Raw genomic sequence first — 14,687 nt, 5'->3', positions numbered from 1 at the left:
TGTGTGTGTGGTCGCAAAGAGGGTTGAGATGTTCGTCATGACAACAACGAGCAGCAAAAGCTGTCAAAACACCCAACAATCAGGATCTTGTGGGTGTGTGTATTAATCTATAGGGCTGGGTATCGCCACCAATTTCCCAAATTGATTCAATTCCGACTCGTATTGTCCCGATTCGATGCGATTTCCAATTCGATACCAATTCGTTATTTTTGAGAATTAAGAATGGACCTCAAAGCACAACAACGAGATACTCTCGCTTTCTGGTATAAGCCCCGCCCACATGAGCCGCACATACTCGTGTTTAGAATATCATTCGGTAAACAAAGTGTCAATCATCGCCAACGTGGCTTCCGATTGGCTGGATCTGACACTTCTGCTCAATACAGACAATATGGTCGGCTATTGTAGGCTGGGAACAGGATATGGAAGCTGCTATTGGCTCAATTAGATGTCAATCAAAGCAGCAGTGTAAAGACCAAGGCGCTGTCTGACTATACTGTGATTTAAATTTTTTTTATTTTTAAACCCGGCTTTATGAATTAATAATGATTGATAAATGATATCATTGGTGAAAAGGTTAATAAACCCTTTTTTTTTTTTTTACAGCTGATAAGAGGTTTTATAAACATCTTAATAAAATTAGGCTCAAATTTGACCTGCCTACAATTTCATGTCACATAACAGCAATAAATAAAGGTTACTTGTGCACAGCCTGACTTGACTTTTCCCAACTGCATTGCAGAGATATCACTCAGTGGACTGCAGTTTTAACAAAGACGTAAGGTACAGGCAGAATAAACACTTAAGTCACACAAATGTCAAGGGGATGTAAATATTATTCCTATTGGGAGTGTCAGTCTCACATTGTGGGTTTTCATTTTTCCACCCAATATCAAAACATTACACACGAGCCATAAGAGCTGCAATCGAATCGTCCAACGTCATGCATCATCCGCACAGTGGACACGGATTCAGAGGAAGGGATGGAAGCAGTGAAAGGCCCTCAGGAGCCTCGGTGTTTTCCTCTACCTCCGAGGATATAAATAGCATCTATAGGCCATGTTTGTGTCTGTCGTCCCTCCACGGGGAATTATAAGAGAGGAGGAGGGGAGAGGAGTGGAGAGGAAGAGGAAGAGGAGAATAAAAAAATAAAAAAATCAATCAGTGGGAGCGTGTCAGCTGAGATCCGGGGTCAGCTGATCCATCTGTTCTACTCTCATTTAGGAGGATTTAAATGACAAACAGGACAGAGATTACAGAACCTTATGGCTGATAATAGTCTCCCAGAAATGCTATTTATAGGTGCAGGGAAACCAAATCAGATTTAAATTTGGCGACGCTCACATCTGTCCGTTTCTTTAATTTTCAGATCAGTGACCCGCAGTTCTCAGTAAAAGTTTTAGTAGAGTTATATTTGACAGTAACATAAATCTGATGTAACAGTGCAGCTCCCTTTCCATCATCTTCTCTTCTCTGTCCGTCTATTCAGCTGTGAAGGGAAGTGTGTCTAAACTGGTCCGACCTGCCGCCGTGTGATCTCCCTCCAGAAGGACCCCTCCCAAACCACTGCCAGGAAACGGGAGAGAATCAGAGATAAAAAAAAAAAAAAAAAAAAAAAAGAGAGATGAGGAGGAGGAGGAGGAGGAGGGGGAGGGCCGGAGAGAAATGCCGTGTTCAAATGGGGTTGTATTTACCGCATTACACGAGGAGAGTCCGTATGAACGCCTCCCTCTTGGGGTATTCACGACGTGGGAACTCAAAACTTTCTTAAAAGCCCCGTGTTTCACGGATTGTGACGTGTTTGCTGATCTTTACAGAAATGTTAGAGGCCATGAAAATGTATTGTTTGTTGGATGTTAAGCTAATATATTGGTTTTTTATTTTTTATTGTCATTTTATTTTCTGAGAAAAACGGCTTCCTTTTTTCCCTCTGTGCCTTTTCTACATTTCCCCCTGTTAGCTTGCTGAATTATTAGCCTCAATGGCTTCTAGACGCCGTCCACATTGCCGTTGCCTAGCGACAGTGTTTTTCTCACTTGAACGCCAAGCATACGGTGCACACAACTTCCCGTGTTGCAACCACAAGCTCACAAGTTGCATTTGAACGCAGCTAAAAAGAGAGGAGGTATGTATGGTCCGACTTCCACCTGAATGTTCATGCTTTGATTATTGTGGCCAAAAGATCACATAAAAAAAAAAAAAAGGTTATTATGCGTCATAATAATTATCCAACGTTCCTGAAATACGACTGTTAAACAGATAAATCCGATTTAACTGATTAAGTCAGTCGGGTAAAGCTTTAAGTCATCGAGCTCATGTCGGCATAGAAAATCATGGGCACAAGGAGGCTGGTTCTCTGGTCCTGGAGAGACTGCTGCTTCTCTTTCTGGCTGGTAAAGACGTTCCCTTGTTGCTAACCAAAGTAAAACTGGTAATAAATTCAGGTGCTGTGCTGCAGCAAAAGATTTCTCTGCAAATGACGCTAATGACATTATTGATTAATGTTAATGGGGAGAGTTGGCATCAGAATGTTTCACTACATTATGCAGTAAAAAGTGTGTTTAAAAAGTGACTTAAACTGCATCTAATGTTCTTCTGTCCTCGAAATACCGGAGGAATGCTAATGACACACACACACACACACACACACACACACACACACACACACACACACACACACACACACACACACACACACACACACACACACACACACACAGATGTGAATTACAGAGCAGAAGCCGAGCACAACCGCTGTCTCCAATCTTGTATGGGTGGGTCTTTTTTAATGGTTAACTCGGGGAGGAGCATGAACAACCCCTCCACATCTCCTCAGGAAGAAAATAAACAACTTGAGAAAAGAATTAAGAGGTAAATGTGTCTCAAATGACGATGTGAAAAGGCCACTTTCAGCACCTCACCCCGAGGCCGCACACACTGCTGCAATTATAACACTTGCTGTGATTTTCTGTCTCTACTTAACACTCAAAGGGAAAATTACAATCTGTCGGCGAGACGATACGAGTCTAAACAAAAGCTGCACATGCTCGTATGTCAGGAAGCGTCGTAGAAAGCTTTAACAGCTCGTTAGCTTCTGCGTGTAAAGTTCGGTTTAAACAGGTGAGAATTTGTCCTAAAAAAAGGCAGCAGAGAAAGTTCATCCAGACTTAAATTCACTTGCATTTTAAAAGAAGCGTGTCTCTGAACCGCGTGCTGCATCCACACTGTCTCCTACAATCTGTGGCTTATCTTAGCGTGAGCCGAGTTAGCACGTGTTGCCATCAGTATGTGTGTGTGTGTGTGAACTTCAGGGTCACTCCAGGAATTATGAAGGGCAGAGAGATAATCTGTCTCTGTTCCACTTTTATCTGCGGGTTCATTACCATCACTGCTCTTGTTTGGAGTGAAAGCTGTTATTCTTTGGGGCTTATCTCCGTGGCTCCTGGGTAGAAGCAGGAAAGAAAACGGGCTTTTCTTATAAAGCCGCAGACACTTATTGCTATTGTTCATCTTATCTGGATGGCCGGAGTCGGTTCGTTTGGAAATGTTTAATGCAAAGCTGTGATATTGTTTTAGAAAAATGAATCGCTTGGCTATTTAAATTTTTTTTTTTTTATCTCCAAATAATTAGGTAAATATGTCAAACATTTGCCAGCTCAGCATCTGAAATGTGAGGATTTTTGGGCTTTCTTTCTCATATATGATCGTCCTGAACATCTGTGGGTTTTCAACTGTTGATTGGAGAAATTAAGACTTCTAAAGATTCAAAACATTTATGCAAAATCTTTCAGAGACGCAGTTCAAACGGTTATTTCACAATAAAATCCTTCTTTTACTCGTCTGTCAAGAGTTATTTAATTATTCACGATTCTCCGCTGTGAAGTGTTGATTGTTCAAACAGCAAATAAACTCACTGAAGCTACTGGATTAGACAACTTGACAGATGAGTGCACAGATAAAAGATGCTCGCTCTGAATGTACGGGAGGAAAACAACAGCAGTGATGAAGAATCGGTTCTCTGCAGTCATGTCATTGATTGAGGCTTTTACAGATGATAAACAGTGAAAAGGTAAACAGAACGTAGCTTTGAACTATTTCTACATATAATCCTGAGGTGATTTAACGCTGTCACTAATAATCCTACACATTTGAAAGTTATTACTATTTATATTTGTACCAAACTGCTCTTATTTGTAAAAAAAAAAAAAAAAAAACGTTCCACTGAGATTTTTCTGCAGTCCGATTGTTTAATTTGTGTATTTTTTAGAGATTTGGAGTATTCCCCTCAGGACAAAGAGGACAGATTAAACACATCTGCTTCTCTATCCTGCAAATATGATGTTTTCAAACAGTGAAGCGGCTCAGAGGGAGACATGAGGCGGGAGAGTTTACGCAACAAGTGCATACCGGTGCTCTGAAAACAAAGCAAAGTCGGTGTTTGTAGTTTGAGCTGCTGATCTGACCCGTTTACCGGTCGAGTCATAACTCGGTCAGATCTGGACAGACAGACATGGTTCACATATCTTCAGATTTTTACAGTTTGCCGAGGGTATTACTGTCTCTAATGTCAACCACAAATAAACGTCCATAAATTCACTTGAAAATTTCAGAAAAAAGACACTCCTTCCCTGAGAATCATCACATTTGAAAGTTTTCAGAGAAATCCAGTCCAGTGATGAATGTGTTTAAATCCATGGCAAACAGGAAGCGCTCATCACTTGCCAATTTCTAAACATTTAAGTTCCTGCTTACCTGTTTATCACCCTAAGTATTATGAATGGGTGTGTGATATTGCTCCTTAATGTCTATTTAAGAAAAGTTATGAAAATAACTTGTGTTCCCTGAAGGAGAGGAACGAGGTACGACACGTATAGTAATGGACATCACACTATACGTGTTGTACCTCGTTCCTCTCCTTCAGAGAACACTAGTTATGGTCATAACATTTTCATTTAGGGACCCACTGGAAATAAGTCAAAGCTGTTGCTCCGCTCCACCTCTCTCTCTCTCTTGCCCTCTCTCTCCTCTACTCCACTCTTATGTACAGTGCGACAGAGGCCTTTCTTCACGGTCTGCACCATCAGACATCTGGGCTCTGCATTAGGGGATTTTCCGCTGCTTTGTAAAGCCTGCTTAGTGCTAAACAGCAGCTCCCAGTCTGTCTGTGGGAGACGCAGCCCATCAACACATAACCCATCCACTCTCCCGCAGACCCACATCACTCTTTTACCAAAAGAATCAGAGGAGGTAGGTTCCCTGCTACCGACACAGCTGTCTCGCCACAGGGCTGAAGCAGAGACTCTCAAACACCACTTTTCATTATCTTCATACTCCAGATCAAAAGAATACTGAATTCGCGTATGACAGGTAGATTATATTTTATGGCCTAATGACACAAGCTTGACTAAATCTTCTGAAACCAAAGCAAAATCAAAACACTGTCCCACTTTTCTGCCCTGTGATGATGCCATGTCTGTCTCAGAGTGTCAATTACGCAATGTTAAAGTAGGAAAAAGGAGGTGACCCATCTCTATGTAATAATTAAACCGTCTTTAACCTTGAAGACGACAGAGCTACAGATGTGATGGTGGAGCAACAATATATTTAATCCAGATTTCCACACACACTGTTGAATCTTCTCCCGAGATGAACAGCGGTATGTGATGCGTGTCTCCACAGGTACCACTGCATCTAATGCAACTACAGAGTTTGTTTTTCGTGCAAAACTTTGAGTAGATTGTGCCGGATATTACGAAATGTGAATATAGATTCTAGTCTCATGATCTTAAAGGTTTTGTTTCACACGAGATGTTATTTCACTGAGTTCTAGATATAAGATGGTCTTGGTTATAAAACCGCCATGGACTTGTCATTCAGGTAACAGAAGCATTTCCACATCCGTCTCACCGCCTTTACTGTATAATAAAGCCTCGTCTTTTCCCTTCCTTGACACCGTTTCACAGATGTCCGTCCCAACAATCCTCTGCAAGCAGCAGCAACAGGCACACTCGGAGGCAAAGTTAAATGACGCCATGCTTCAACAGTGCTCGGCAGCGTGTGTTCCTCCTGTTCACAATAAAAGATGTTCCCATGAGGCTGGCAGGTCTGGATCCTGAGGAGGAAATGGGAGCCATGTGTAAACAGCCGGGCTGGAGATCAGGTGGCCGACCCTCCTTTTCTTTGTTGACTGAGATCACAGCGGTTCTCTACATGCCTTTACACACACGCACTAAAATCAGGCTGGTACGGCAGCATGTATTTGAGAAGAGGATTTCGCTCTGATTTAATGACCACATTTCGCTAAAAGGGCCTCCTGAAAGCAGGAGAAATGAAGCGAGGGGTGGTGCCGGTGGAGTTTTTTTTGGGACTTGGCCGCGAGCCTGACGCAGAACCTGTTTACGCTTTAACACACTGGTCAGCAGCGACTGATGTAAAAATCACAGCGGGCTTGGCATGGAAAAATAATGACTGGATGGATTTGAAGAAATAGAGAGCGAGAGAAAAAAAACAGAGCGAAATGATTAAATCCAAAAGAACCAGACATTGCTTAACACGCTATTTTAGGAAAGTAGTATAGTTTCAATTAGGGCTAAAAGGACAGCAGGCAAGAACATAAAAACAGACAGATAAACATAGAATAACAGCATTAGGACAAAGACAAATAGTAGTTACTGGATGTAACTGCAGTTCATATTTAGTTTCTTAGGGGGCGGGCGGCCCGGCCCTCCCAAGACAATAGTAGGGGAAACACTGCACGTGTAACACAAGTACTGATGTTGATCAACCAATGTAACTTGGAATAATTATTTACAAAGGTTATTGCTTTTCTCTGCTATGTGCTGCTCTCCATTCTTGTACAGCAGGAAGAGTTTTTAAACATTTTAATCGCACATGAAACATAGTTCATTTCCAACGTACTGAAACAGAACTTCTCAAGAGGTAGTTCCTATAACTGTCCCTTATAGTGGGCATATAGCTGTCGTATATTTTCACTTGTCAGACCTTTTAAAAACAATCAATTACTTGACAAATTATGTGCAATACTAGTAGATAACAGCCGAACTAAAAAAGATTTTGAAAGAGAAAATTGTGCATTGAATAGTGACAGTAAACAATCCGGCCCGGTGTCCATGAGTCATGTGTCACTTCGAGGCTGTGAGGTGATGTGAGGAGCTGGCTGTGAAAGTGAGTACGCCGTTCCACCCCCACGACGGCTCGGGGCACGGCTCCAACAGGTGGACAAGAGAACAATACCGCACTGAAGGAAGCGGAGGATGACATCACAGCTGCCGAGGACACACAAAATGTACACAAAGAAAAATAAAAATAAAAACGTATGCTTAAACACACGTTGCAACTTTAGCCAGCTGAGTCACACGGATCATTAGGAAACGCACCGCCATGCCGGGTGACTCCTGACAAACACTTCAGTGACTGCATCGTGTGTGTGTGTGTGTGTGTGTGTGTGTGTGTGTGTGTGTGTGTGTGTGTAATTTAGAGAAAAAGGCTACCAGGAAGTTTTGTCTGGGGGTAATGTTGCAGACAAAGGATGTGGCTGCTTGTTAAATTATGAGCTGGACAGTTTACATGACAACATTAGTTCTGGTGAGACGGCACCAACGGTAACGGTGAAAAGTCCAGGGTGCCTTTAGATTAGATTAGATTTTATTAATCCCACAGTGGGGAAATTTAAAAGGAGGTTAAGACCTTAATGGATTAATTTGCGTTTCTTAAAGTGAGCACATTATACACTGGCTGCTAGAGATCCTCTCCTCATGCTATTCCAATGTTGCTCATGAGGGAAAAAACTAAATATTATTTGCAGCCAAAAGTTTAAAGATAGTCTGGAGCCTATCATTATTGCGTCTCCCTGTTTCTCCGCCCTGAGTCACTGACTCATAGCGATGCAGTGATTGGGCCGACTCACTCCGACCAATCGCTGGTCTGCAGTGATTTCATGCCACTTTTTAGTATCGGCTCAGCTCACTTTTAACCTCGCAGAAAGTGGTGCCAAAAATAGTATCAACAACTTTGTCCCTCCCCAAAAACAACAGTGGAGTCGAGCTGACATGTGGAAAAGAGGCATGTAATGTTGACATGGTTTCAACTGTTACATTTTAGATCATATTTATATTTAATATGTAATAATATAACCTAGGATTCGGTGCCAGTTAAAAGTTTTCAATCTTTGATGGTACAAAGAAATTAAAGTTTGATTCCCTGTCCTATAAACCTCATATTTAACTGAAAATGTAAGTGATGTAACAACGTGGCACACAAACAAGATATGCAAATCACTGACCATAATTAAATAGAAGTGTTGGAGAAAATTGTGGAAGGCAGTGGCTAGATGAAGTGGTGAGAAACTATGACACAAGTGCACTAAGAATAAGAAGAAAAAGTGGTTTTGGAAGCGCTGTGGGCTCGTGCTAAACGTCCTCCTCCTGACCCCCCTCCTGCCAACTTAGGCAGTCCACAAATGAGACGTCTCTGGGAGCTGGTGAACTTATTTTAGAGGGGAATAAAGCTGCATGAGCACAGCCCCTGTTTATGTAAGGAGAGTAATGTGTTTCAGATGACAGACGGTCGTATGGAAATTCTTTGTGGCCAGACTGGACCGTTTGCTGCCGGGCTGCAGGGGAGCGGGCCTACGAGGCATTTCTCAAAGAGCCTTCTATGAATCCATCTGCTCAGGAGAGACTCCTTTTCTCCGTAATTAGGACAGAAATCCTCCCAGCAACGGCTGCCGGTCTGAGGCCCTGCAGCACCACGAGCATTAAGGAGTTCTTAACAGTTTTCTGCAGCATAAAAGAAACATGTTACTGACACGGCTCATGTACCCTGAAGCCTCTGATCGTAACTGACATCATCCTCCGTCGCTGCTGGTCTCGAGCAGGAAGTTGACATGAGAGAACACTTTCTATCTTTGCATTCATCTATAAATATTTCTCTTCCAGTCAGTGACCACCGCTAAGAGGGAAAAAAAAAACTTTAATAAGCGGGTTGGGATTAAATATTCTTGGAGGCATCTGCTGCGCACTATCGCCGTTTTCATCTGTGCTGCAGAGTACGAACAGGACTGTGTGTTCTGCACATGGACTTTGGTTTTTATTGCGGGAGAAGAAACAAAGGCATGACAAGAGCAAATAAAGAAGGATCTAGCAGAGGAAAAGACCCAGAGCTGAATGTGTTTTCTATGCCAGATGCCAAAAGTTTGAAAGGGAACCTATGGAATATAGACACAAAGACAAAAAGCTACTTAACATGAGGTTTCCCTGTCTGGTGATCCTTTCTCGACCTGGACACACGGGGGATTTGATTTTGGTTAACTTTGCAGGAGTAAAAAGAGAGTTGGCTTGTCCTCTTTCTGCACCACACCTCTTTTTAGTCCACCTGCAGTTAAAACAGGAGAATCATTGTTCCTTTCATGGCAGATGAAAATAATTTGCCAGGTAACATGAGAAATAGAGTGACATCTATGAGAATAGTGAGTTATTTGACTTTTTAAGAGAATAAAATGCCACCAATTTCATTTGTCTCGTACTGCGTATGTGCCCGTCTGCACACGAGATTCCCTCCTGAGCTGGGAAGAGGCAGCAGGAAACAATGAAATGTGAGGAGCAGAGGCAGGGGAAATGCCAGCTTTCCTGCTCCTGGCCTGCTCCGTCTTATTGGAGGCTTCCTGTTCAAAGTCCTCTTTAACTCCTCGTAGACGGGTTCAAAGGTCAAATCACTCAACAAACAGGAGGATTTCTGCTCACCGTTTGATAATTATGATCATTTTTAGCCAAATGGGGAAGAAACACAAACCCGGCTCACTAATAAACCAAGAACATTTTGGACTGTGTTGTGTATGAAGCTGACTTACAAATCGAGCACATATTTGGGCACTGGCAGCGTTCAGCTGTGGGACACGAGCCCCTCCCGTCACAAGATTAAAACAAACAGCAACCGAACCCTGCCGGGTTCCTCTGGTTCAATTTGTATTCATCTGTACATAAATAAATAAATAAAACCACGGTGTCGTGATTGTCAGTTCTGTAATCTGGAATATTACACCGGCTCAGATGAGGAATTTAGAGAAAAAAAACATCTACTATAATTATTTGGGAAACACGCAGCAGTCTTTTTTTTCTCCTGGATTCCAGGGGACAGACAAAACAACGTGGCCTTATAAAGACATTTAGTGTCAGTAAAACTCTGCACACATACTATTCAGGAGGCTCACAGGATGTCAGATCTACAGCAGAGAGCCTCTACTCAGTCTTGTTGCTATTAAAGAGATCAATAATCTTTACTTTGTCCGTATCTATAGTAAAAATGTAACCAGGTTAAAGTAGAGTGTAATAGCTATATATATTGCTAAGTTTAATTGGGGTCGTATTTACAGTGTAACACGAGAAGAGTCCGTATGAACGGCGCCCTCTTGTGGTTATTCACAACGTCGGAACTCATTACGTCACCCGCCTGTTAGCTTGTTAAATTTTTAGCCTCCGTGGCTTCTAGACGCCCTCCGCGTCGTTTTTACGACTTAACTGCTCGAACGCTAATCATACGGTGCACACGGACTTCCCATGTTGTAACCACGATAACACTTGAACGCAGCATGTCTTCAGGCCATCATGCTGGAGAGCAAGACGATGGATCTCTGTCAACTCTTCTGTTGCTATAATCCCTAAGGGGCCATAAGTTAAACATCAATTTAGAGAATTAGATGTAATCACAGTTAAACATTTTTAGCTAAAACTGCCTTCGGCCCTCACCCTGCTGTATTTTCCTCTCACGAGTCATTTTCAATCATATCAGATGATTGTCCTCCATAAACATAAGTTTGTTCAGCGGGCTGTGCTGCACGGTTTCTATCCAAGTGTTATCTGATCACTGTTCATTTAGGCAAAATTCCCAAGACCCCTAGAGGAATTTGGCATGAACTTTTATCCCGTCAAGACATCTTTACAAAAAGAACGGGCAACTGCCAGGCTCTATTTAGAGAGCAGGAGGCTCTCTGGGACAGGCCACGCAGTTCAAGCTCAAGTCAAACAAGTAAATGTCAACGTGAACAACCATGTCTGGCCTCAGCGAAGGAACACAAGCCATGTTTTCCAAAAATCACGCCTCGCATGCAGCCACCGGGGGGAAACTCGATTACCGAGCCAACATGGCCGAGCAGAAACCCTCCGACAGAGCAGCGTAACTCGGTCGGCTGCGAGTACAACTCAGGCGATCGGAGAGTCACTGAACGAGGAGCCCCACACTTTTGACCCACTTCAAATAAAAACATTTGGGGATTTTTACAAGTTCTGGCGAAGAGAACAATCGGTGCTTCTCGATGAGCGAGCCCAATGAACTGCACACAAAATGCCTTCTTTTACTTTTCCAGTACTTGTTAAATTTGGGACTTAAATTGATGTTGTTGAGCGGGCCTATAAGCTGATCTGCAGTAAGTCTCTTTGTGCCAAACATGTAACCGTGAGGTCGAGTTCCCACACGCTACGTAAACAACACCCAGGAGAGACGTGCAGACTTGTTTTGAAGAACTGCACCGGGTCAGTTATTCCGCATCCCTCCTTCAAGTGTCCCACTCCCACCGAGGCAAACACACTTCTCGGACTACGGGAAAAGGAGCAAGAAAGGAGGAAGCCCTCCTGACTCGGTCACACCCTGGACAAATAACAATCTGCACACGCCACCTTCGGACCGAAGCCGTCTGGCTGGAGGGAAAACAAACAGACAGAAAATAGGAGAGAGTTTGGGAAAATGAGGGCCTTGGTTCTGTCTGGCTGCTCTCAGGTCCTCTTCGCCTGGCTGCCACGGCTACTGTTCACACCACAGAGGCTGATCTAATTTAAAAAGTATGGCTATAAAAACACTGTTAACCAGAGCTGCCATGTCCTCTATAAAACACACGTGCACCTGGTAGTCTCTCCTCTTAGATGTCTTGAGCTTCACACGCTCACAATCAAACTACACACCAAAACCAGAGATTCAAATGCATTTAATGCAACAAAAACAAATGTACATATAAGAAAAGCTAGTTCTGAAAACATGAAACGCGATAGTCGATCCTTAGTAATTATTGAGCCTCTTCCTCAGATAATATTTACAGGGACTGTAAATGCAACATTAGAAATAGAGAACTAATATGTGAATAATTTTAATTCAAACTTATAATTGTCCATTTAATAATACTGGTTCCCATTTTTTAGGGTAATAGGATCATGTAATACTTCCTTTCCCAATCAGAAAAACTTTTTTACAAATATTATAAAACTAGTTAAAAAGACTGGCACACCTTTATTTAAATGTTCTGCATTCCCAGAATGAATTTAAGCTCAAACGTTGGCGAACATGCTTTCAGCAGAATAAATTGAGAGGAATTTGGAAATGCTGACACACATATGGACAAGCAGAAGACAGACAGTTACACTTTCAGGGTTTCAACAGAGGTCAAGTGGCTCTTAGAAAATCACCAGGCTGCATTACACTCGCATGAAAAATCAAAGGAAAGAATAATGAATCCAGCTTGCGTTCCTTCCCAGGCTTTTAAGCCAAAGTTAGATCACTTTAAGCACATAAAAATGAGCTACTTCAAGTTTTTGACTAACAAACAGGACATTAGCTGTGGAAAGAGCTGAATCATCACTGATCATCTCCTTTTCCATCTCTCGTGAACATCCAGATCTGCTCAGAAACCCACTCAAAGCTCCTTCAGAACCGACATCAGGGATCGGTTTGCACATTCATCACAGATGGCAGTAACGTTAGCCCTCACCGGCTCTCTCTTCATTCACAGAGCATGCTTTGACATCATGTTTGACACCGAGCCACTGACAACACAGCTGATAGAAACCGGTGTGCACGGCCCGGCGGCGGAGTCGCTCGCGCAAGCACACTTCAAGCAGAACCAAATACCGGAACCAAATATCAAAAGAAAAGCACAAAGCCCCCCAAAAAAGAACAACTTTAATACAAATAGCTTCTCGTTGAAGAGCTGCTCAAAACACGCGACATTTCACACGTGTGTTTCACACAGGTGTGTTTGAAACGTCAAACACAGGTGCAGCGGCGACATTTGCGTAAATAATAGCCCCATGTTCTTTCATGTGTTTCAAGTAGGCACCAACGCAGAACAATACAGAAGGAAACTGCTCTCAGGAAAAGTTTGAAGCACCTGTTGCATGAAAATAAGACTATTTTTGAAGCACATTTCCGGCTCAAATGTAATGAGACAGTGCCATGTCCTCTGTCAACCTTCCGTCCCTGAGCAGGAGTGCTCGTTTCGTCCCCCGGGGCGGATTTACAGGTGAATGACCGCGGTCGCTGGTGCTTACCTGAGTTTGAGGTTAGCCATGAACTCCTCCAGAGACACGTTGTCCAAAAGCACAAAATCTGCCTTTCCAAACTCCAGGCTCTCGTGCTCTGCCATGCTGGTACCTTTTTTTTTTGTCGTTTTTTTTCCTCACTGACGCTCGCGGGGGAAAAGAATACCTCAAAGAGTCGCTTTAAAGTGCCGACAAACGGTGAGCGTTGGCGGGCTTCACTGGACACCTCCTCTCCTCGAAGGACGGCTGTCCATGCGCATTTTAATCCGTGTGGGAAATCAAATCGTAATTTCAGTCATGTTTAATTAAGGTCACAAATTTGTTTTTTTGTGTTTTTTTTTTTTTTTTTAAAACATGCAGCTGGGAAGGTGTTTAAACGCTTTTCTCCCTCAGAAGTTCCACGTCTCTGTCAGAAAGGAAAAAAACATCCCCAGATATCCTCATGTCCATCCAAAGTTTCCTCCTCACGCCGAAACGTATCCTCGTCCCGTTACACCGCGCGCCGCCGCCGCCGCCAGCTCCGTCCGTTTTCCTGGAGTTTCTCTCCTGTCGCCCACAAACCGACCGTCCGCCAATAGGAGCGAGGCCTTACTCCCCTAAGCCCCGCCCCCGCCCTGTGCAGAGATGTTGGTCAGGCCCTGCTGCTGTGTGTAAGTTGAAAAGCATTGCAAATATTTCTGACGACCACTGCTCCGACAGTTTCTGATACATATTTCAGCGGTGACGAGGCCGCCTCTGAGTTGTAAACCACAAGATGAAAAAAAAATAAAAAATGTTTTGGCTCAACTTTTATGATGCCCCTCTGTTACCATAAAAGGGAAAAGCAGAGCTCATCACAATTTTCTCAATGGGATATGAATGAAACGGACAGTTTTGTATATTGAGATCATTTTCCAGCATTGACACACATATGAGTAGATTTATTATGAGCTGAATTAGCACTTCTAAAGATGAACATCATTTAGTTGCTGGGTTTGTGCTTGTTGGGGCTCCTGTTTGGAAGCTCCTGTAGAGGGAGCTGAACACCAACAACACACAGCCACCAGCTACCACTGAGGTTAGTACGCCACCTTGTGGAAAACAGACGCAAATGCATTATTCTTGATATTGATTATAAATAAGATACATTAGCTCCACTGAAAAAGTGGTTTGGATGGATGGATGGATGGATGGATGGATTAACATACTTTAATAAAGTATGGCTTTTGAATAAAAAAGGATTTGCACACCTGCCAGGCCAATGTGAATAAGTCTTTGGACAATACAATTGACAAAAAAAAATACAAGCTTAATTTTTTTTGAAGTTTTGTGAAGTCAAATGTTTGTTTTTGACCTGATGTGTATGATCAAATAAACCAGTTTCAA

General features: G+C 42.8%; 1 protein-coding gene across 1 annotated transcript in view; it reads right to left on the bottom strand.

Moving 5' to 3' along the window:
* The window catches only part of myo1d (myosin 1D), an 83,798-nt gene extending 69,919 nt beyond the window's left edge, over positions 1 to 13,879 (bottom strand). The window contains exon 1 of the mRNA XM_069160118.1: positions 13,332 to 13,879. Coding sequence (XP_069016219.1) covers positions 13,332 to 13,426 — 95 coding nt within the window. The 5' untranslated portion in view covers positions 13,427 to 13,879. The remainder of the gene's footprint in view (positions 1 to 13,331) is intronic.
* Between the last annotated feature and the right edge of the window lie 808 nt (positions 13,880 to 14,687).

Source organism: Embiotoca jacksoni, unplaced genomic scaffold, assembly GCF_022577435.1.
Source record: "Embiotoca jacksoni isolate LCO1_2020_lvr unplaced genomic scaffold, fEmbJac1.0.p SCAF_26, whole genome shotgun sequence".
Classification (NCBI taxonomy): Eukaryota; Metazoa; Chordata; class Actinopteri; family Embiotocidae; genus Embiotoca; species Embiotoca jacksoni.
This window is presented reverse-complemented; position numbering and strand designations above follow the sequence as displayed.